Below are 22,960 nucleotides of genomic sequence, written 5' to 3'. Positions count from 1 at the left end.
CCTCACCGCAGATCGCCGTGGAGGATTGCAAGGGCCTGACTGGGTCTCCAGCAGGCCTAAAGTCCCTCTCAACGTTAGGGGGAGCGGCAAGGAGTGTCCTGGTGCCGAATTCAGCCTCCTAGCAAGATCTGCAGACGCTTTGGAGCCGTCTGGCCAGCGTCCATTGCCCTTCCCTCAGCAGCGACCTCTTCTATTCAAGCTCACCACTTCAGATGGCTGATGAAGGTTTGGAGCGAAGGGAGGAGCTGGCAGGGCCAACTGCAAAGCGCAGTAGGCCAGTTCTCTCAGGCCAAGGGAGAAAGGGAAATAAGGGCACGGGGGAAAGCTTCCCATTCTTCAGCTGGGAGCAAGGCCCCCAAACTCCAAGGGGACAAGGGGCAGGAATCTCTAAGAGAAAAATCTGCTAGGCCCCAGGTTCCTATGTCTTCTTTGCCATGTGAGGCTGGGCCAGTTCCTTCCCCACCCAATCAGGGAGGTAGAGCAGGGGAATGATATAGAGGATAGGTCTCCTTCCTTCTGTGACAGGGACTCGATGTCAGGATCTCCTGCAGCCTCTCTAGGTTACCCAGATTCTCCTAGCTCTTCAGTCAGGGAGGATCTACCCTCATTCCAGTGTTGTTTCCATGCAGGGGATCATAGGGATCCCTCTAGGGGTGGCAAGGGTCAGGCCTATTCCCGATCCCGGCCTGTGGAGGACAAAGGCCCGGCTATGTCAGCAGAAATGAGGGAGCTCATTACGCAGGCCATTTCCCAGGGAGTGGTGGAGGCCATGAGGCTACAGGAAGGCAAGGGTGGCAAGGCCTCTAAGGCTGCTCGTCCCCCCGGGGAAAAACAGGCCCGAGCCCTCGATTCCCCGGGCACTTCTGTCACCACGGAGGTGTCTACGTGGGAGGAAGAGGCCGCTGATGAATTTGCACTCTCGGAGGATGAGGACATGCCTCCAGACAAACCTTCCTTCACTGGCCTCTTCAAACCATCCTTGTTCAAGGCTATTTTACACAAGGCCAGAGCTTCCACTGAGCTTGGGGCCAAGCCTAAGGACAAGGCAGTTCCCTCTGCATCTCAGGACCTCATGGCAGGGCTGTTCAGCGAAACAACCCCGGACCCTGAACTGGTGCCAGTCCCTGACATGTTCATGGAGGTTATCCAACGCCAATGGGCGCAGCCAGGCACCCTGGCCAGCCCCAGTGGCGCAGACAAAACTTTGTACCCCTTAGAACCAAAATTGGAGGATGTTTTGAAATTGCCAGAGGTAGATGCTCCCGTGGTCTCTCTGACCTCCAACTCAAATCTTCCTGCTGATCTCTTAGAGGGATTAAAAGCAGAAGATAAGAGATCAGAAAAGGCCTGTCTCAAAACGCATCAGGTGGCCGCCTGGGCGATCAAGACATCCACCTCTGCCTCGATTTTTACGAGGGCGTCCTTGCTGTGGCTGTGCCAACTCAGATCTCAGCCTCCATCTGAAGCATCTCGTTGGCGACATGATCTTAATAAGATCATTACGGCTGTGGAATATTCCGCTGATGCCTCCCTGCATGCAGCGAAGTTCGCATCCAGGGCGCTAGCGTCTAACGTTACTTCTCGCCGCCTGCTATGGCTCCGACACTGGCAGGCGGACATGAAGGCGAAATGGAAGCTAGCTTCAGCTCCATTCAAGGGGGGCAATCTCTTTGGGGACTCCCTAGAGAAATTATTGATCGAGATGAAGGATAAGAGGAAAATCCTTCCGTCCACCTTCAAGAAAAATGACAAGAAGGGCCAAGGTACATTCAGAAAGCAGGCCTTTCGGGCGCAGGACAGTGCCCAGGCCTCCACTTCGTCTTACTCTTCCCAGAGGCCATACAACCAGTCTACTGACAGGACCCAGGAGCGAAACAATTATGCTAACAGGGGCAGGCAGTTCAATCAGGGCTCCTTTCGGAAGCCCTTTCGTGGAGGTTCCCACAACCATCAATTTAGATGTGGGAAGTGACCGCCTGGGTTCTCCTCCCATCGGGGGCCGCCTGCAATTCTATGCAGACCGTTGGGAGGAAATAACCTCGGACAGGTGGATTTTAAACACCATAAGGAGGGGGCTAACCTTGGAGTTTCTGTCTTTCCCTCCGCGAACCTTTGTTCGCTGTCCCCTAGCCAGGAACCCTGTAAAAAGGCCCATGTGAACCAACAGGGCGGTACTCACTCCAGAAGGCTCATGTCAGAGGCAGAAGCCCTGGCTCGATGGGCGGAGATCCACTTAGCGTCGCTGAGAGCGGATCACATCTCCGGCACCAGCAACGTGAGTGCGGATTGGTTGAGTCGCCAGATCATCGACAACTCGGAGTGGCAACTACATCCGGACTTGTTTGCCCAGGTGGTAAGACGGTTCGGCCTTCCACAGGTCGACTTGTTTGCCACGGCGGCAAACACGCAACTCCAGCGGTTCTTCTCTCTCTACAAGTCAGCGCAAGCAGAGGGGACGGATGCCCTGAGGACCAACTGGCCTTCGGGCCTACTTTATGCATTTCCGCCCCTCCCTCTGATTCCGCAGGTGATCAACAAGCTGCTGAGGGAGGGGGCGGAGCTCATCCTGGTGGCTCCACACTGGCCCAGGAGATCCTGGTTCGCAGATCTGGTCTATCTGTCCGTGGAGAAACCGTGGAAGATTCCCCCAGACCAGATATCCTTGCGTCAGGGGGCCATCAACCATCCGGAGCCCCAGTGGTTGCAATTAGCCATCTGGCGCTTGAGGGGCAGCTCCTGAAAGATCAAAGCCTCTCAGACAAAGTCATCCAGACCATTCAAGCTTCCAGACATCCGGCCACAACTCGCATTTATGAGGCGACTTGGTCTGCTTTTTCTGCTTGGTGTAGGCAACGGGACATTGACAGTGTTGGGGCATCCATCCCACAATTATTGGACTTCCTTCAGGAGGGTTTGGACAAGGGCCTGGCTCCAGCTACCCTCCGGCGTCAGGTTGCTGCGTTGTCCACCATCCTGTCTAGACATCATTCTCAGTCCCTGAGTCACCATCCTCAGGTCAAGAGTTTCTTGAAGGGAGCCTCCAACATACGACCTCAGGTGGTACATAGGTACCCGACCTGGAACTTACCTTTTGTCTTACAGGCATTAACGGCTGCTCCCTTTGAACCTTTGAGGAAGGTTTCTCTACGACATCTGACTCTTAAAACCGCTTTCCTCATAGCGATCACTTCAGCCAGAAGGGTGTCTGAGATTGCTGCCCCCTCGGTCAGAGAGGAACTGTGCATCATCCATCCATCCAGATCCAAGACATCTTGCGTCTGGATCCAGCCTTCTTGCCGAAGGTAAATTCCCACTTTCATAGATCTCAGGAGGTGATTCTCCCGAATTTCTGTCCCAGTCCTCAACACTCCAAGGAGCGCAGGTGGCACAAATTGGACGTGCGAAGGGCTGTTCGCCTTTACCTAAAACGGACTAAGGACATTAGACACTCTGAGGCTTTCTTTGTGTCTTTTCAACCGGGCACGCTGGGTCGCAGAGTATCATCATCAACCATCGGACGATGGCTGCGGGCTTGCATTAAGATGACATATGACCTCCAGGGCAAGCCGGTTCCAGCACGTGTAACGGCCCACTCCACCAGAAGTGCAGCCACAACTGCGGCCTGGGCGACTCAGGCATCTATTCTGGACATCTGTAGAGCGGCCACGTGGATGTCACCCACAGCTTTTATTAGAAACTACAAAATCGATTCCTTTGCCTCTGCCGAAGCCTCCTTTGGACGAAGAGTGTTGCAGAAGGTTATTGAGGCTCCGGACAATGCTACTTCTTCCCGCCCTGGGACACAATAGCTTGGGCATGTCCCTTCCTTGGACTCTCCAAGCAGCGCACTGGAGAATGACCGTTGTCTTACCTGAACGGTCGTTCTCGGGGCGCTGCAGGAGAGTCCAAGACCCGCCCAGGGTTGTTGGATAGCACCGAGACTATCTTTGTACACAGGTGCGAGCTGAGGGCGTCTTCGTCGGACAAGACCTCGTTTTTAAAACTGATCCTGAAGAGGCAAAGGAGGCGTGACCAGAGGGGAAAAATCTACTCAGTCCTTGGGCAAACAGGCTATGTTAACCCTTCCTTGGACTCTCCCGCAGCGCCCCGAGAACGACCGTTCAGGTAAGACAACAGTCATTTTCCTGCAAAATGTCTTGATAAACTCTGGAATTCATGTTCTCATCAATGACAACAATCCGTCCAGGCCCTGAGGCAGCAAAGCAGCCCCAAACCATGATGCTTCTTCCGCCATGTTTTACAGTGGGGATGAGGTTTTGATTACAGTGGGGATGAGGTGTGCTGTGCCTTTTTTTCTCCACACATAGAGCTGTGTGTTTTTCCCAAACAACTCAATTTTGGTTTCATCGGTCCACAGTATATTTTGCCAGTAGTGCTGTGGAACATCCAGGTGCTCTTTTGCAAACTTTTTTTGGGACAGCAATGGCTTCCTTCGTGGTGTCCTCCCATGTACTCCATTCTTGTTTAATGTTTTCCTTATTGTAGATGTGTCAACAAAAATGTTAGCATGTGCCAGAGATTTCTGTAGGTCTTTAGCTGACATTCTAGGATTCTTCTTTACCTCACGAAGCATTCTGCGCTGTGCTCCTACAGTCATTTTTACAGGACGACCACGCCTAGGGAGAGTAGCAACAGTGTTAAACTTCCTCCATTTGTAGACAGTCTGTCTTACCGTGGACACATGAACATCAAGACTTTTGGAGATACTTTTGTAACCCTTTCCAGCTTCATGCAAGTCAACAATTCTTGATCGTAGGTCTTCTGAGAGCTTTTTTCTGCGAGGCATGGTTCATATCAGACAGTGCTTCTTGAAACCAGTAAACCCAAAACAGGTGTGCCTTTTTAAAGGGCAGGACAGCTGTCAGCAAGACATCCAATGTCATCACACTGATTGGAGTCAAGGTTGGCTCACTCCCTGGCTCCAATTAGCTCTTGGAGAAGTCATTGGGCTAAAGGCTCACATACTTTTTCCTCCCTGCACTGTGAATGTTTACATGTTATGTTCAATTAAACCATGGCAACATCTAATGTTTGTGTAGTATTATTTTCAGCAAACTCTGTTTTCTATTGTTGTGACTTAGATGAAGTTCAGAGCACATTTTATGACCAATTCATGCAAAACTCCACGTAATCCCAAGGGGTTGACATACTTTTTCTTGCAACTGTATTTCAGCGTTCCAGGGCATCCCCCCCCCCCCCACTGGTTCACCGCCTCCCTTCCCGACGAAGTTTTTCAAGGTGTGGTTTCAAAAGCAGCCTCCCATCCCTTCTGCTGAGCTCCGGGAAGGAGGATAAGAACTTTTGGGGAGTGAGGAAGAGGAGGGAGGAGGAGGCGTGCGTGCGGGGCTGTGCCAGCTGGGCAATCAGTGCTAAGAAAGTGCCTCACAGCTTTTGAAGGGAGGAGGGGCGAAGGAAAGGAAGAATGCGGAGTCTTCTTGCAGGAGCGCCGAAGTGGCGGGAAACTAGCACCGCCACCAGAGTCTAAAGTTTTCGGTGGCTCCAGGCAGGTGAGGCGAGGAGCAGAGACCCAGGCGGTTTCCTTCGCTCCCCTTGCAAGGGAGTAGTAGGCGTCGTTTTTGCATTCCTGCCTCCGCTGGAATGGGAAAACCTTGGGTGGGGAGTGGGGGTAGGTGGAAGTCGAGGGTGCCTTGGGAGCAGCCTCCTGGAAGTGACCGTGGGCTGCATGGATGTGTGAATGACGAGGGTCAAGCCGTAAGAGTCGATTTCCTATCTTTAGGGCACCCCCTTGGCGTTGCTTGATGGAAGCCTCTTGAGGGCTGAGAAGAAAAGATGAACGGCAACTAAGAAGTCTTTTCTTTTGTTTATATCCCTCCCACCTTCCCCGTTTCTCAGTTCTGGTGGCTGCGCCTTCTCGCTGCCTTCCTTAACTCCACTCCTCCTTGTTTATCTCCGTGCGTGGCTTCTTTCGTTAGGCTCCACAATTAATGTATTCACTCTTACGCAATGTGGAAATGACCCTGGCTTTGGCTCTTTCAAAGTACAGTAGATGTATACTTTCTTTTGAGAGCAAACAACACCATTTCATTTTTAATAGATGTCAGCCAGTGTGCTCACCGTAAAGACATGACAACAAAGGTTATCTTAATCTGGAGGCTTTTGTAAGAGTAGATTGAGGGATAGCAGAGGAGTTATCCCTCCTAATCCCTCCCATCTCCAAACATTCGCAGTTAAAAGTGGCTACCTCTAGAGCAGTGTTTCTCAACCTTGGCAAGTTTAAGATGTACAGACATCAACTCCCAGAATTCCCCAACCAACCATGCTAGTTGAAGAATTCTGGGAGTTGAAGTCCACAAGTCTTAAAGCTGTCAAGTTTGAACACCCCTGGGGGTTTTTTTCTAAAGGGTTAGGGGCGCAAGGGACTTGTAACTTGACAGCTTTAAGACTTGCACACTTCAATGCCAGAGTTCCTGAGCCAACATGACTGGAGGAGGAATTCTAGATTAGCCAGTAATTTCAGTTCTGCAGGCAACTGATGAAAACCTCACTTTTTATCACCAGAAAGGATGTTGATAAACATGGACCCTCCAGATATTGCAGTCATCACAGGAAGGTTTCATCTTATTTTTTGATTTATACATATTTCTTAACTGCCCATCTTTCTCAGAACAAATGTTGAGCAAATATTTGTCTTCTGAAGGAAGCTGCAAAATGCGCTTTGTTCCCGCAAAGGACCTGCTGAGGGCCTTGCGTATCTCAGTAAGCTTTGGCATGGGGCTCCATCAGGTTCAGGTCTTAACAAAAGGCTAAGCATCTGCCACCAGAAGAGGAAGAACACTGCTAGGCGCACCCTGGGAACTGAAGGTCAGGCCATGAAACAAGGCAAACTGGGTGCTGCCATGGCAGCAAAGGGGAAAAACACTGATATTCTGGGACTCAGCGCTTACCGTATTTATCGGCGTATAACACGCACTTTTCCCCCCTGAAAAATAGGGGGCAAATGATGTATGCGTGTTATACGCCGATATACGCCAGGCGATATACGCCAGGTGCACAGAAAAGGATCACGGAGCGCTTCGCCCCAAAAGCAGCTGCTTTTCTGTGCGCCTGGCGTTTAAAACATCCGGCTATCTATCTAAACGCCAGGCGCACAGAAAAGGATCGCGGAGCGCTTCGCCCCAACAGCAGCCGTTTAGATAGATAGCCGGATGTTTTAAACGCCAGGCGCACAGAAAAGCAGCTGCTGTTGGGGCGAAGTGCTCCGCGATCCTTTTCTGTGCGCCTGGCGTTTAGATAGATAGCCGGATGTTTTAAACGCCAGGCGCACAGAAAAGCAGCTGCTGTTGGGGCGAAGCGCTCCGCGATCCTTTTCTGTGCGCCTGGCGTTTAGATAGATAGCCGGATGTTTTAAACGCCAGGCGCACAGAAAAGGATCGCGGAGCGCTTCGCCCCAAAAGCAGCTGCTTTTCTGTGCGCCTGGCGTTTTAAACATCCGGCTATCTATCTAAACACCAGGCGCACAGAAAAGGATCACGAAGCGCTACTCAGCGGGGTGTGGGCGAGAGGAGGAGAGAATGGATGAGCCGTCTCTCCTCTCCCAGACACCCGACTAAAACACTTTCTTTCGCCCGCGGAAGAGCTCGGGCGGGCGAAAGGAAGCGCTTTAGACAGCGGGGTGTGGGTGAGAGGAGGAGAGAATGGATGAGCCGTCTCTCCTCTCCCCGGACTCCCGACTAAAAGTTAATAAAAAAAAGGAAGGAGGGAAGGATGGAACTGGAAGGGAGGCAGGGAAGGAGGGAGGGAGAAAGGAAGGATAGGAGGATAGGGAAAGAGGAAAGAAGGCAGGCAGGCAGAAGGGAGGGAGGTGCAAGGAAGGAAGGAAGCATAGATAAGCAGGAGGGAAAGAAGGCAGGCAGGCAGGAGGAAAGAGGAAGGAGGGAACTGGAAGGGAGGCAGGAAGGAAGGGAAGGAGGAAGGGAGGGTGGAAGATAGTAGCAGTGAAAGCAGCAGTGTTCATAGTTGCTTTTACTGTCCTTTTACATTATTTACCTTATAAGTGGTAATAATATTAATAAAAAAAAGTTCTGAGCTACCCTTATTTTGCTTCAAAGTTCTTTATTTGAAATTTAAATTTTTTTCCTGAAATTTCCCTCTTAAAATGAAGGTGCGTGTTATACGCCTGTGCGTGTTATACGCCGATAAATACGGTAAATGGACTGGGACACAGCTGAGGATCATCTGGTTTTCTACTGTGGAAAGAAAATTGTGGGGAAAAGCTGTTCAAGAGGGTTTCAGAACTGTGGCTTGAAACAACTCCCTAACCAATAAGGGCTGCTCCCAATGCAGAGCAAGCAGGCCAAGCTAGAGTTAAATTATACAGATCCAGAGGACCAGCACTTCCATAACTTGCTTTGTTGATACAACACCACACACACACACACACACACACACACACAGACAGTGACAAACAGTCACATTCATTTCAGGCAGCTGAAAGGTTACACTGGAAGTAAAATATCATCTGGAACAATGGGAAAACCTTTTAGTCATGTCATGAATAGCAGACACCTTCTTCCTTGCCTAGGAATGGATCTATATCCATATAGGTCACAGAATAGAGATTTGGAACCTTAGAGGCCTTCTAGTCCAACCCCCAGCTCAAGTAGGAGACCCTATACATTCTGAACCAATAGTGGTCCAATCTTTTCTTGGAAATCCTCATTCTTACTATTTTTCCAGATGTCCCCAAAAGGATCTTATCTATTGCCTATCAACTCCCTATTAATGCCCCACTCTTTCATATCTTTCATATCTTTCGAGTAACAAGATTGGATTTGAAAATAGGACCACCATTCCAATTCTATCCCTTGCTCTTTTAGCTCTTCCCTCAATGTTAATCTCCCTTCTTTGTCTATTTTTATAGGTGACCTGTTAATAAGATTTGGGTGCAGCGTTAGCTTCTAATGTTGATAGCCAAATCGGAATCTTACTGTAAATTTTCCTCTCGAATTTATTCCATATTTCAAAAAAGCCTGTCTTATAAAGTGTCTCTGAAAATATTGATGTAGTACCTGTTTCCCGTACCACAAGAATGCGTGCCATCCTAAATGTCAATCATGTTCCTCTAGTGTTTGCATTATTTTTTAGTTCTATCCATTCCTTTACCAAGGTAAGCGTTGTTGCTTGGTAACATAATTCCCACTCTCATATACCAAATTGCCCTCTTTCTTTTACATCTTGCAGAAGTTTAACTTTAATCCTTGGTTTCTTACCTTGCCAAATGTATTCTGATGTCATTTTATTCAATTTTCAAAAATACTTTCTATCTAATTTTATGGGAATATTTTGGAACAAAAATAATAATTTCGGTAGAATATTCATCTTGACTACCACTATTCTTCCCATGAAAGAGAGTCTCAAATGTTTCCACCTCTCCAAATCCTCCTTTATATAATTTATTAACATAGTTATCCTCTTTGATTGATATACACCTTGCCGTTATATAGATTCCTAAATATTTCATTTTTTTCTCAATCTGAATATTTATTCCCTTGGCCAATTCCTCCTCCAGCTTCTCCATCATATTTTTAACTATCATTTTAGTTTTGTTAATTTTCAGTCCGGCTACTTTCCTGTAATCTTCTAGTACCTCCATTAGTCTCAAACTCGACTTTAATGGTTCTTCAAGAATAAAAACTAAGTTGTCTGCAAATGCTTGCAATTTGTAGACTTCTTTCCTAATTTCCAGACATTTTAGTTTCTTTCCGTATTATCCTTGGTAACACTTCTAAAGACAATATAAATAACAATGGGGATAGAGGACATCCTTGCCTCCTACCTTTCTGTATTTCAAACTTTTTTGTCACCTCTCCATTCACTATTACTTTAGCTTCTTGCTTAGAGTATTCGCCTGAAATATATTTAAAAATTTATCGCCAAATTCCATATATTTCAATTGCTGTAGCATAAATTCCTAATTAACCTTATAAAAAGCTTTTTGCACATCTAAAATGTCAGGGGAAAAATTTCACCCTGAAGAAAGTGAAGTCTAGGATCGGGCTGATTTCCAACAGCATATGCATTAAGATGTGAAGAAAAAGAATAAAAGTCTTGGGAAGCATATTCTAATTAATAAACAAACTTTAATACAAAAAATAATAAATGGAAATAAAACAAAACTAACTAATTGTTACATTTTGATAAGAAAAAGTTCCGTCTGCCAGCTTTCCTGGCAGGCGGACCAAAGTTCAGCAGTAGCTTTCTCTTTCTCTCTCCTTCTGGAATGTGTGAAGACATGCGCAAATACATCAATGTCAGATAAGACTTTATGACCTGCGCAATAACTCTTTCTCAGTTTAACTCTTTAGTGTCAGTTCAGTCAGTTCATGTCTAGCAAACTTTTTAACGTAGTGACATAAAATAACAATGCCACCTGTGTTCCAGTACTATTTTTGGCAATTCCGCTTTCTCAGGATATTGTAGTATTTTCCTTTCTGCCTGGCAGTGGGTCTCTGTATAATTTCTCATAAAATTTCTAGGCTATCTTTTTCTTCTCCTTATTTTCGTAATATATATTCCCCAATTTGTTAATCCATCTCTTCTCCGTTTTTTAAAATTTATAGGCTTGTTAGCATTCTCAAAAATATTTTGGTTTATCTTTTTTATCTGCTGCTTCTTTTCAAGTAGATTCAATTTATGTCTAATAAAATCCATTTGTTGTTTTATATTTCTCTCTTGCGGCTTACCTTGTAGTTTCTCCTCCAGTCTTTTGTATTCTTTATCCAAAGAATTCTCTCTTTGCTTTTTTAATTTATTTTCTTTTGCTATATAAGATATGGAAACTCCCCTCATGTATACTTTCGTTGTAGCCATATAAATTTTGTACAGATGTATCTTCTTTTCTGTTTTCTTTAAAGAAGAGATGCAATTGTTTAGTCATCGCTAATTTAAATTATTTGTCTTTTAAAATTGATCTTTTCAGTGTCCATCTTGTCATCCTCTTTTTCCCTATCAAACTTATTTTCATGGGATTGTGGTACGCCCAGAGATTTGTATCAATTTCAACTTCCTTCACATCTGATTGCAATTCTGTTGATGTCCAGGCCATATCGATTCTGGACCAAGATTGATGTATGTTTGAGTAATATGTATTGTCAGGCCTGTAATTCTGTTCCTTTTAGGATCTTTGGCCTGCCACATAATTAAAACATACATATTATGCTGTTTCATTGGTATAGTAGTTGGGAGGGGGGAATAGAAAGGAGTAGGATTGTGGAATGTATTGTTATGGATTTCTTAGAAGCTCAAGGTCGTCTTTTGTCTCCGCACCTCGACACCTGGCCGGAAGAAGAGGGGTGTACATGCCAGAGTGGAAGATGAAGATTGGACCATGTGATGAATTATGGGGTGTGGGGATAGATGATGAACTTTTAACTTGGGGAATTCACCGGATGTACCTTAGAGTTGAAATTTCACCAGCTTAATGCCAACATGCCTGTCTTATTAAATTGGAGTTTTAAGGACTACTTTGCCTTGGACAATGATTTAATTCTGCATGATATTTGGAACGCTGACATTATTTCAACTCTCCCATAATTTTTTTTTCTTTCATCGGGGTACTGAATCCCAGTTCTGACCCAACCCTGGGCAGGACGAAATTTCAGTGAAGATGGAGGAGGGAAAGAATGCAGCAGAGAAAGCTAAGGATGATGGATCGCTTATTTTTGTCGAGACTATCTATGCACCTTCTAAAGAAATAGTTCAACAGGCAGAGGCGAGGGAAAAGGAACCGAAACCAAGATTTTCCTCACAGACGGAGTTAGACCTGCGAGAGGAAGTTTCGGGATTTATTGCTTCTCAGGAATGCCTGCTGGAAGGAGGGGGGCCCCCCAAGGGAACTCTGACAGACGGCTGGAGCATGGGGAGAAGAGCAAATGAATGGAGATCTCAGTCACTCTCACGCAGCCAGTCTTTGATGGGCCTTCAGGACCAATTCCGACGCCTAAATGTGAGTGAACAAAAACCCCTGGGGCCCCCAGAACCACCCGGGTGGAGGCTAGCAAAGCCCACATTATCCTTCCCCAGCAGAGAAACTGCTGCGCAGTGGAGCGGAGACCTTGGGTCTTTCCACACAGCCATCAGCGAATCAGCACCCTCCCCTCCTGGAGTGAAAAAAAGTTGGGAAGTAAAACTTAACCAGCCGAAAGGGGCCTGGAACACTTTCACCTCCCCCCCTCTGCAAAGCGATGGCTCTGGACCCATCAATCAAGCCAATTCAGGTTGGGCTTTCTTCCCGGGTCATGGATGGGCTCAATGCCAGTGGACGCCTGCCCCTTCCCAACCAATGGCGCCACCCCAAATAGCTGCTCAGAGGCAGAGCCAAGGAATGGGACCACCACAGGGCCCAGCCCCCCCCACCAATGCCTCAGCAGGCTTTTGCCCAACCGATGGGTGTGGCCCCACAAAGAAGCTTACCACCCCAAGCAGCAGGCCAACAGGTTGCTCCGGTTCAACCACCAGCACCCCCTCCTCCTCCCACACCCCCAAGGTTCCGTGCAACCTATGATGGCAGCCGAGACAAACTAGCTTACTTTATGAATCGAGTGTTGGCATACGTTGACCAAGTAGGCCCACAATACCTGACGGATCGAGAACTGATCCAAGAAATAGCAGAGGGGATGAATGAAGGAGAGGCAGCACAATGGATAGCGGAACTCCATGAAGAAGCAGCTCCTGAGTTAGATGACATAACGGGGTTCATCCAACTGATGCGGGCCCGATTTTACGATGTGGCCCAACAGGTAGATGCTGAAGACCAGATCCAGGAATTACGACAGGGGGGTCGGCCGGTCAAAGAATTAGTTTGGGAATTCCGGAGAATAGCTGGAAGACTACGTTACTGGCCAGAGAGACTATTGGTCTATACGTTCAAAAAGGCCTTAGATCCCAAACTGAAACAAGCTTGTGCCGTAAGGGGGACCCCAGATCGTATCCAAGAATGGTACACCACTGCAATCATACTGGACCACGAGATTAATACCTATCCAAAGCCTGGTACCAGAACCCCTGAAAAAAAACCGTTAGCCCACCGAACGCAGAGGCAGCAAACTGAAAAGCTCCCGCCAACCCCTCGTTCCTGGGGCCCCAAAATAAAGTGCTACCGTTGTGGTCAGCTTGGCCACCGGGCATCTACATGCTGGGCTCCAGCCCCAGTTCCACAACCACGCCAACCACCTGCCAGCACAGTCAAGAAAACCCCCAGAAAACCCCCAGAAAAAAGTCGTCTGGCACAACAGCCAGCAGGGGCAGAGAGCGGAGCCACTGAAAACGCCCTGGACACTTCAGAGGAGGAAGAGGAAGGAAACCCAGAAGACGACCCAATGGTGAGTGCACCTATCCGCCCCTTCCAAATAAAAGCCAAACTCCAAATACCGAAAACGGGGGTAGAAGGGGAAGTTGGGGTGATTATAGATACCGGCTGCACCCAATGCTTAATCAGCATGTCAATAGTGGAGCAACTAGGTATACGCACCAGACCCCTGAAACAACCCATTCCGTTTGAGCAAGTGGATGGAACCCTAATTGGGGGAGCTCCGGCTACAAAGATCACTGAGTTAGTAAAACTGGTGATAGGCCGCCACTATGAGTTCCTCAGATTCATTGTGGCCCCTGGAATGCAGGAGTCAGTTATCCTAGGGCTTGCATGGTTGGACAAGTGGGAACCTACCATAAAGTGGGAGGATGGCGTTAGAAAGGTGACTATTGGACTTGGGCCGTTACCACCAGTGGAACCAAAAGGCCACCCAGGAACATTGGAACCTAACAGCCCAACCCATCCAGAACCTGCAGCAACCGCAGCAGACACTAAACTTCCGGGAATCCAACGAGTCCCAAAGATCTATTGGGATCTGGCGGAGGTGTTCAGTGAGGAAGACGGAAACTACCTTCCACCTCACCGCGCCACAGATTGTGCCATAGAGTTCAAACCTGGGGTAACCTTACCAAAGCCCAAAATGTACTCTATGACGCCTAAAGAGATGATAGAATTGAGGAAGTACATCGACACCAATTTGAAAAGAGGGTTTATTGAACCAGCAAAATCAAAAGTAGCAGCCCCAGTGCTCTTCAGGGAAAAGAAAGATGGGGGGGTTCGCCTCTGTGTGGACTTACGAGCTTTGAATGCGGTATGCGAAAAGAATACCTATCCCCTCCCTCTCATGAAAGATATGTTGAACCACTTGGCTAAGGGCAAGATCTTCACCAAGCTGGATTTGAGAGAGGCGTATTACCGTATACGAATCCGGAAAGGGGATGAGTGGAAGACCGCTTTTAATACTCCCTTAGGCAGCTTCCAATATAAAGTCATGCCTTTCGGACTACAAGGAGCACCCGCAGTATTCATGCAGTACATAAATGAAGTGCTACACGACCACCTGTACCGCGGAGTACTCGTTTATTTAGATGACATCTTGATCTTCTCTGAGACCATGGAAGAACATGTGAAACTGGTACGGCAAGTCCTGAAAAAACTTCTAGCTGCCAAACTTTATGCAAAATTGTCAAAGTGTGAATTCCACAAGACCTCGCTAGATTATCTGGGATATCGTATCTCCAATGAAGGAGTAGAAATGGACCCAGAAAAAGTGAAAGCGGTGTTAGATTGGAAACCTCCAAGCACTCGCAAACAATTACAAAGCTTCCTTGGATTTGCAAACTTTTATAGGCAGTTTATTCCAACCTTTGCTGAAATTGCCCTACCATTGACTGACCTATTAAGAACGGGGCCTTCCCCTACTAAACCAAAAGCAAACCAACCATTAAAATGGACAATCGACTGTCAAAAGGCTTTTGAGAAATTAAAACGGCTCTTTGCCCAAGAACCCATATTGCAACACCCCGATCCAGAGCGACCTTTCATAATCCAAACGGATGCCAGTGATGTCGCGATAGCTGCGGTGCTACTACAAAAGAATAAAGAAGGCCACCTCTTACCATGCGCTTACATCTCCAAGAAACTCACCACTACGGAAAGAAGGTGGCCCATTTGGGAGAAGGAGGCATTCGCGATCAGATGGAGCATGCTCACCTGGAGGCATCTCCTGGAAGGGGGGGATATACCGTTCGAGGTATGGACTGATCATAAAAACCTCGAAACTCTCCTTGCCCATCGAAAGTTATCCCCCAAACAGGTCCGTTGGGCCCAATATTTCCAAAGGTTCAAATGTGAAATTAAACACATCCCCGCAGGGAAGAACTTATTAGCAGATGCACTGTCGAGAAAACCTCAGTTTGACAGTAAAAAGGAAGAAATTTTCCACCCCATCATATCTCCTTCTCACCAAAAGGCAGCTCAAGTCACCAGTCGAAGCCAAGATAAACTGAGAACCGAACTGAAAGCAGCCCTCCAGACAGACCCATGGTTCAACAACAACAAAGACATCCTAACGATTAATGATGGCGTAGCCTGGAAGGGATCCAAACTGTACGTCCCTGCAGAAATGAGATTGCAAGTGCTACAGCGGAGTCATGATGCGAAACTAGGAGGTCATTTCGGATTCCTGAAAACTCTCCACCTCGCTAGACGTCAATTTTGGTGGCCAAAGATGAGGTCGGAGGTGGAAGATTATGTAAAAAGCTGTGCTACTTGTGCAACAATGAAAACCCGTCCGGGAAAGCCCCCTGGACTACTACAACAAGTGGCCAACCCTAGCCGACTATGGGAAGAGATAGCAATGGACTTCATTGTCGAACTTCCAGATAGCAGTGGTAATAAAGTAATCTGGACAGTTATTGATTTGTTTTCCAAGCAAGCACACTTTATCGCTTGTTCAAGCCTACCATCCGCAAAGAAATTAGCGAAAATGTTTGTGAAACACATTTATCGCCTACATGGAGTTCCAAAAAGGATCATTTCAGATCGCGGAGTTCAATTCACCGCCAAGTTCTGGAGAGAATTCCTAAAATCGATCGGGTCCACGCAGGGACTCAGCTCAGCATTTCATCCCAGCACAAATGGGGCAGCAGAGAGGGCCAATGCGATGGTGGAACAGTATATCCGGTGTTATGTGGACTATCAGCAAGACAATTGGTCGGACTTGCTACCTTTCGCTGAAGTAGCATATAATAATACGGTTCACAGCAGTACCGGATTAACTCCTTTCCAGATTACCAGTGGCATGGAATTCGTTCCCATGCCTGAACTACCTAAGGAACCTCCCTCATCCATGTCCCTGAATGAATGGCTGGAGGCACTAAAGAAGGGATGGGAGAATACCAAAAAGGCGCTAACAGATGCGGCAGAAGCCTACAAGAAGCAAGCTGATAAACATCGTTCCCTACAACCCCCCTTTCGAGTGGGGGACAAAGTTTTTTTGTCTACTAAATACATAAGATTAAAGATGCCTAGTAAGAAATTAGGTCCAAAATTTCTAGGTCCTTTCCCAATAGAAAAGATAATTAACCCAGTTACAGTTCGACTCAGCCTACCCAGACTCTTAGGGAAAATTTACCCGGTATTCCATTGTAGCTTATTGAAGCCGGTAAGGGAGTCTAGCACGAGACCATCCACCCAAACTCTACCTCCTCCCGTAGTGGTAGAAGGGGAAACACATTATGAAGTGAAAAAAATATTAGATTCCAGGCTGTATAGAGGTCGTTTACAATATTTAGTGCATTGGAAGGGATACCCTTTGTCAGAAGCTACGTGGGTGAAAAGTTGGGATCTGAAAGCAGATAAATTAGTGAAGCAATTCCATGAGAAATTCCCTGATAAGCCAAAGGGTCCCCCTGGGGGAGGAAGAGGTGGTTAAATTTTGATAGTTAACATTTATGTTATTCTCTTTTCAGGAAACGGTTTTCTCTTGAGGAGAGGCCGCCTGTCAGGCCTGTAATTCTGTTCCTTTTAGGATCTTTGGCCTGCCACATAATTAAAACATACATATTATGCTGTTTCATTGGTATAGTAGTTGGGAGGGGGGAATAGAAAGGAGTAGGATTGTGGAATGTATTGTTATGGATTTCTTAGAAGCTCAAGGTCGTCTTTTGTCTCCGCACCTCGACACCTGGCCGGAAGAAGAGGGGTGTACATGCCAGAGTGGAAGATGAAGATTGGACCATGTGATGAATTATGGGGTGTGGGGATAGATGATGAACTTTTAACTTGGGGAATTCACCGGATGTACCTTAGAGTTGAAATTTCACCAGCTTAATGCCAACATGCCTGTCTTATTAAATTGGAGTTTTAAGGACTACTTTGCCTTGGACAATGATTTAATTCTGCATGATATTTGGAACGCTGACATGTATATTGATTCTCTCTCTCTCTTCAAATATCTTTTATTTTCAATTCCTCCACCATTTTGAATAAGGATTTTGGTAATGTTTGTCTCTTACCCCCCTTTTTTGGTTGCTTTTATAATCTAATTTTTTACCAATTATTGTGTTGTAATCTCCCAGGATACAGATGTTATCGTTTGATATATCACAAATAATGTTATGTAATTTCCTGTATAATTGCTCTTGTCCTCCATTTGGAGTATAGATCTCTACTAATAGAATTTTATTCTGGTTTATTTCTATCTCAACTATCAAGATCCTTCCTTCTTCATCCTTATAAATTTGTTGACTGAAATCGCCTCATTAATATATAGGACTACTCTTTTTTGTTGTTGTGCTAATGAGGTGTATGCAAGTCCCAGTTTGGGATATTCAAACAGTTGTTTTTGTTTTTATTATATGGACTTCGTGTATTGCTATTATGTCCAAATTTAACTTATTTAATTTATTAAATATTTTCCTTCTGAGTTTAGTGTTGATGTTAATTGATAGGATTTTTATCTCCTCTTTCATTTCTCTATCGGTACCTTGGCCTTGTGCTCTTGTTGTTCTGACTTATTTTGGTTCATGGTATCTTCTCTCATAGTTCTCCATCTTTTTTCCTTTCCCTCTCCTCTCTCTTTAATTTGTAGTACTTTCTTTTCTTTTTCCACTAGTCTCAAGTCTCTTCCTTCCGTTTCTTCCATTTCTTCCACTTCTTCATTGCTAACATATTGGCTGTAGAATTCCTCTGCCTTGTCCACAGTGTCTATTTTATGTCTTTTATCCTGCCACAAGACCATAATGCCTTTCGGTATCAGCCACCTGAAGTTTGATTAGTTTGGAAGTCAAGAATTAGTAAGGTCTTCGCATTTCTCTGACCCTTCTTGATATTTGCTATAGGACTATTTGTGCTTTCCTCCATATTCTATCGGTTCATCTCTTGTTCTATGTAGTATTTCATCTCGGATTGATTTCTTCACCAATCTAACATGTATTTCCTTTGGTAGATATGTCTCCTCGCATAATTTGTAGGTTTTGTCTATCTCCGTCAGCATCACTTTTTTCTCGATTCCAAGTGCTTTCACTAATAATTCTGCCATGATTTCTGGTAAGTCTTCTCCTCTTTCCTCTCTTACATTCTAAAAGCATAGATAATGAACTGATTTTTTGGATTCTAGAAATGCAACCATATTTTCCAGCTCCCTGTTAGCCTGAATTACATTTTCATTAATTTCATCCACTCTTTTTTCTTCTTTCTCCATCCTCACTTCCATTTCTTGTAATTTTTGCTCATTTTTCGTGATTTGTTGTTGAAAGGATTCAAATTTCTCATCCATTGTCTGCATCTTCACCTTTAGTTCTCCTGTATCATTTCTTCTCCAATTTCTTTTCTCAGTTCCTCATGATTTCGTTTCTTCACCTCTTGCATACCTTGTAGAGCTTTAAACGAATTTTACCTCTCCCTCTGAACCATTTCCTCCATAGATCGTTGGCCTGATTGACTCGGGGTTGCCCTGTCAATTGAGTACCTTGTTTTCTCCCTGTCCTTATCTTCGTTAAGTTCGTAACACTTGTCATTTTTAATAACCTCCTCACAAAATCACCTTTTATCAAGTTCTCCCACTTTTTCGTCCCACCAATATAGACTTCCACCTCCAGCTATTGTAGGCTATTAATATTCTATTTAGTTATCAGATATAGACAATTATAAAATATAAACAATTATCTCTTATATGAGGCTATAGCAGGTATATCAGGGTTAAATATCACAAATTTAGGTCACTATTGGAAACAACCATAAAACCTGTATCAAGCACGCTCTTTCTATTTCACTAATTACTACCGCTGTAATATTGATAATATTAATAATCTTAATATTTCTAGTGATACTGTTTACTGCTAATATTGATATTAGTACTTAATACTTGGTACTTAGTAAGCATATTATATACATAGAATCATTTGGTAGTCATTCACACTTCTCACAGTATTGTTGCCACACGCACAGGCGTATAACACGCACCTTCATTTTAAGAGGGAAATTTCAGGAAAAAAAGGGGCCCGTTTTCATGAAAAACAGGCCATTTTTGGGAGGTTTGCAGAGTGCAAAAACTTTTTCCTTTTGGAAAGCTCTTTAACTGATTGATGAGAATTACATTGATCAAGTGCTGTGCCAGCAGAAATACCTACCTATCTACTGTATTTCTCTCTCTCTCTATTTATTTCTGTATATCCCTATACCTACCTACCTACACACACTCTCTCTCCCTACCTAGTGTATTTCTCTATCTCTCTATTTCTCTCTGTATATCCCTCTACCTATCAACCTACCTACTCTCTCTCTCCCCCTACCTATCTACTGTATTTCTATCTATCTATCTCTTTCTATTTCTCTCTCTCTATCACTCTACCTACCTACCTATCTACCTACACACACTCTCTCTCTCTCTCTATTTCTCTCTCTCTCTCTCTATCCCTTTACCTACCTACCTACCTACCTACCTACCTACCTACCTACCTACCTACCTACTCTCTCCCTACCTACCTACCATATTTCTCTCTCTTTCTCTCCCTCTCTATCCCTCTGTCTACCTACCTACTTTTTTTAAAAAAATGCCGCTTCAAAATCTTGGTGCGTCTTATACTCCAGTGTGTCTTATACTCCGGAAAAAAACAGTAGTCCCATATCTCGCTGGTGTTTTCTCCCTTTGACCAGAGGTGTCATTCTGTCTCTTATTTCTGTTCTGAAAAAGCACTGTCACCGTCTCGGAGAGAGGCCATTAATCACCAGACTTTCACACTCTTGAGCACTCCCATTGTTCCTGTCCCGGTCTTCTCCAATCTTACATTAATCCAAATAATATCCTTTCGTCTAATCAAATTGGTAAAATGAAGAGAAAGAAAAAGAGTATTCCTGTTGTTTCAGCCAATCCGTCTTACTCTCCTATCTTTGCCCTACCGTCTCTTACTGTTTTTTCTTTAAACGAGTGAAGTTGCTTCCACCTCTCCTTTCTGTTGTGATTACTTCTTCTCTATTTCCACTTGGGAAACTCCTTCAAATGACCTCTTTTGACTTTAATGATTGGAACTAATTACGGCCAGATACAATCCACCATCGTTCTGCTTAGTTCTTGCTTACTTTGTCCAGCTGTCAGCCCTTCAGGTCGGCCATTGCTGGTCATCTTCTCCCCATTCGATCTCTAAGAGATTTCTCCTGCTTCACACTCCGAACCTCCGCCCTCCATATTCGATCAGCTGAACATCCCACTTTTCGGGTGTCCCTCCAAGACACCCTTGTGGCTTCGAAAGCCCAAATTGGCTGTGCACTGCAGAGCTTCCCGTTCACATAATAATAATAATAATAATAATAATAATAATAATAATAATAATAATAATAATAATAATAATAATAATAATAATAATAATAATAATAATAATAATAATAATAATAATAACAACAACAACAACAACAACAATAATAATAATAATAATAATTATTATTTATTAGATTTCTAGACCGCCCCCTCTCCCCGGAGGGACTCGGGGCGGTGTACAGGAATAAATTTAAAAAACCATATAAACAATCGTATAGATAGCTAAAAATCAGATTAAACAACCCCTGTACGAATTTATAAAAGTTAAAAACACCATAAAACCAATCATAAAATTTAGAAATAAAACTGAGGTGGGAAAGATGGAATTAGGCCAAGCCGGCTAGCCGGAACAGGTGGGTTTTAAGTTTCTGACGGAAGGAGCGGAGATCCGTAGTCATTCTAATGTCGGGGGGAAGGTCATTCCAGGGGGTCGGGCCCATCACAGAGAAGGCCCTTCTCCTAGGCGTCGCCCGCTGGCACAGCCTAGTGAACGGCACCCGGAGGAGTCCCTCTCTGTGTGAGCGAATCGGCCGAAGGGATGTATGGGGCAGGATACAATCCTGCAAATAACTAGGTCCTGTGCCATGGAGCGCCTTAAAGATGATGGTCAACACCTTGAAACGCACCCGAAAAGCCACAGGTAGCCAGTGTAGCCCGCGCAGGAGAGGTGTTACGTGGGAGTAGCTAAAGACTCCCGAGACTGGCCGCACGGCCGTATTCTGAACCAGCTGCAGCCTTCGGGTGCATCTCAAGGGGAGCCCCATGTAGAGAGCGGCCCAACAGTGCCCCCCTTCCCTCCCCCAGTATCTTTTCTGTAGATAGAGAGGACCAATCACAATCAAAAGGAAACATGATAACATAGCTTGAAGGCCCAGGGGAAAATTTGTTCCATGGGCCAGATATCAGATTGTCAAATCTGCCAAGCAACTGTTAATTTTTTGCCCCAATTCATTAAACAAGTATATATTCTTAAATGCTAATTTTTGTTTTACAGTTTCAGCTCTTGTTCCCCTCATTGATGACTGTAGTAGAGCAGATAAAGATCCAGAAGGTACGGTATTCCTGCTCTCGGCCTCTGTTAATGGAAGCCTTATTTGTGGAGCAGTTTAATAACATACAGATGTCTGGCCAATAGCTGAGTTGAGGCTGGTTCTTTTCATCTGGATGGAAATGAGAAATGCAAAAGATAAGTTGCAGTGCTGTTAGAATGCAGCATTGCAGGCTGATTCTGCCCACAGCCTGAAGTTCAATCCTGATGAGGTTTGAATTTGGCTCAGCCTTCCATCCTTCTAAAGTCATGAAAAAGAGGAACCAGATTGTTTGGGGGCAAGATGCTGACATTGTAAGCCGGCCAGAGAGTCCTGTAAGGCATGTGGGCAAAATATAAGTCTAAGTGCTGCTGTTATTTGCAGAAATGTAAAAAGAGAGGCAGTAAATGCCGCTGACTGTTTTTGGCTGCTGCAGACCTTCTGGAAAGTAGATAGTGCTTGGGCACCTTTAGTTTTCTGTCCTGCAAATGATTAGCCTGGACTTGTTTCTTTGGCAGATTCACGGTTGTCAGATCTTGGAGACAGTCTACAAATACAGCCGTGGTGGCTTGCCGCCGGTGCGTCATGCTCTGGAGAAGTAAGGAACTACCGTTCAAGTAGCCTTTAGCTGTACCCCAGTAATCCCCCCCTCACCCAGGCCCAAGCATAACGCTGCTTTCAGCGGCATTTCTTAACCAGTTCTCTAATAAACAGTTAAACTGAGAGCAATTCAGAGCATCTGGGATTCAGGGGCTTCAGTTGGAAAATGCAGCTGCCCAAGGAGGAGATCCTACCTGGCTGCTGGTTCCATTTGCTGCCCATCCCATGAAGCTGAGTGTCCTGGGCGTTTTCTTCCTTTTGCACCCCTCCAGGGTTTTGGCCATGTGCCATGCCGTTCTCTACAAACAGCTCTCTGCCTGGATGCTGCACGGGCTGCTCTTGGACCAGCATGAGGAGTTCTTCATCAGGCAGGGCCCCTCCCTGGGGCTCACCCCGGCCCAGCCAGAAGACGACGACGACGATCTGGGCATTGGAGGACTCACAGGGAAGCAGCTGCGAGAACTGCAAGATATGGTGGGGTTGAGCCTTTCCCCGTTCCCTCAGTTGTTCCCTCAAATCTCTCAAGCTGCTTATGATTTATTAATTAAGAAAATGTATGGTCATTCAACTCACAGTGACTCCGGGAGGCTTACAGGAATAACCCTGAATTCAAAGCCCAGTAAACCCTCATCCCCCTGGCAACAACAATGTAATAAGCTACTT

General features: G+C 45.5%; 1 protein-coding gene across 1 annotated transcript in view; it reads left to right on the top strand.

The window, feature by feature from the left end:
• Positions 1-22,960, top strand: part of TUBGCP4 (tubulin gamma complex component 4) — a 39,206-nt gene that overhangs the window by 5,319 nt on the left and 10,927 nt on the right. The window contains exons 5-7 of the mRNA XM_081964933.1: positions 21,664-21,720; positions 22,216-22,295; positions 22,570-22,771. Of these exons, the coding sequence (XP_081821059.1) occupies positions 21,664-21,720; positions 22,216-22,295; positions 22,570-22,771 (339 nt within the window). The remainder of the gene's footprint in view (positions 1-21,663; positions 21,721-22,215; positions 22,296-22,569; positions 22,772-22,960) is intronic.

This window comes from Natrix helvetica, assembly GCF_964273705.1.
Source record: "Natrix helvetica genome assembly, chromosome: 12".
Taxonomy (NCBI): domain Eukaryota; kingdom Metazoa; phylum Chordata; class Lepidosauria; order Squamata; family Natricidae; genus Natrix; species Natrix helvetica.
This window is presented reverse-complemented; position numbering and strand designations above follow the sequence as displayed.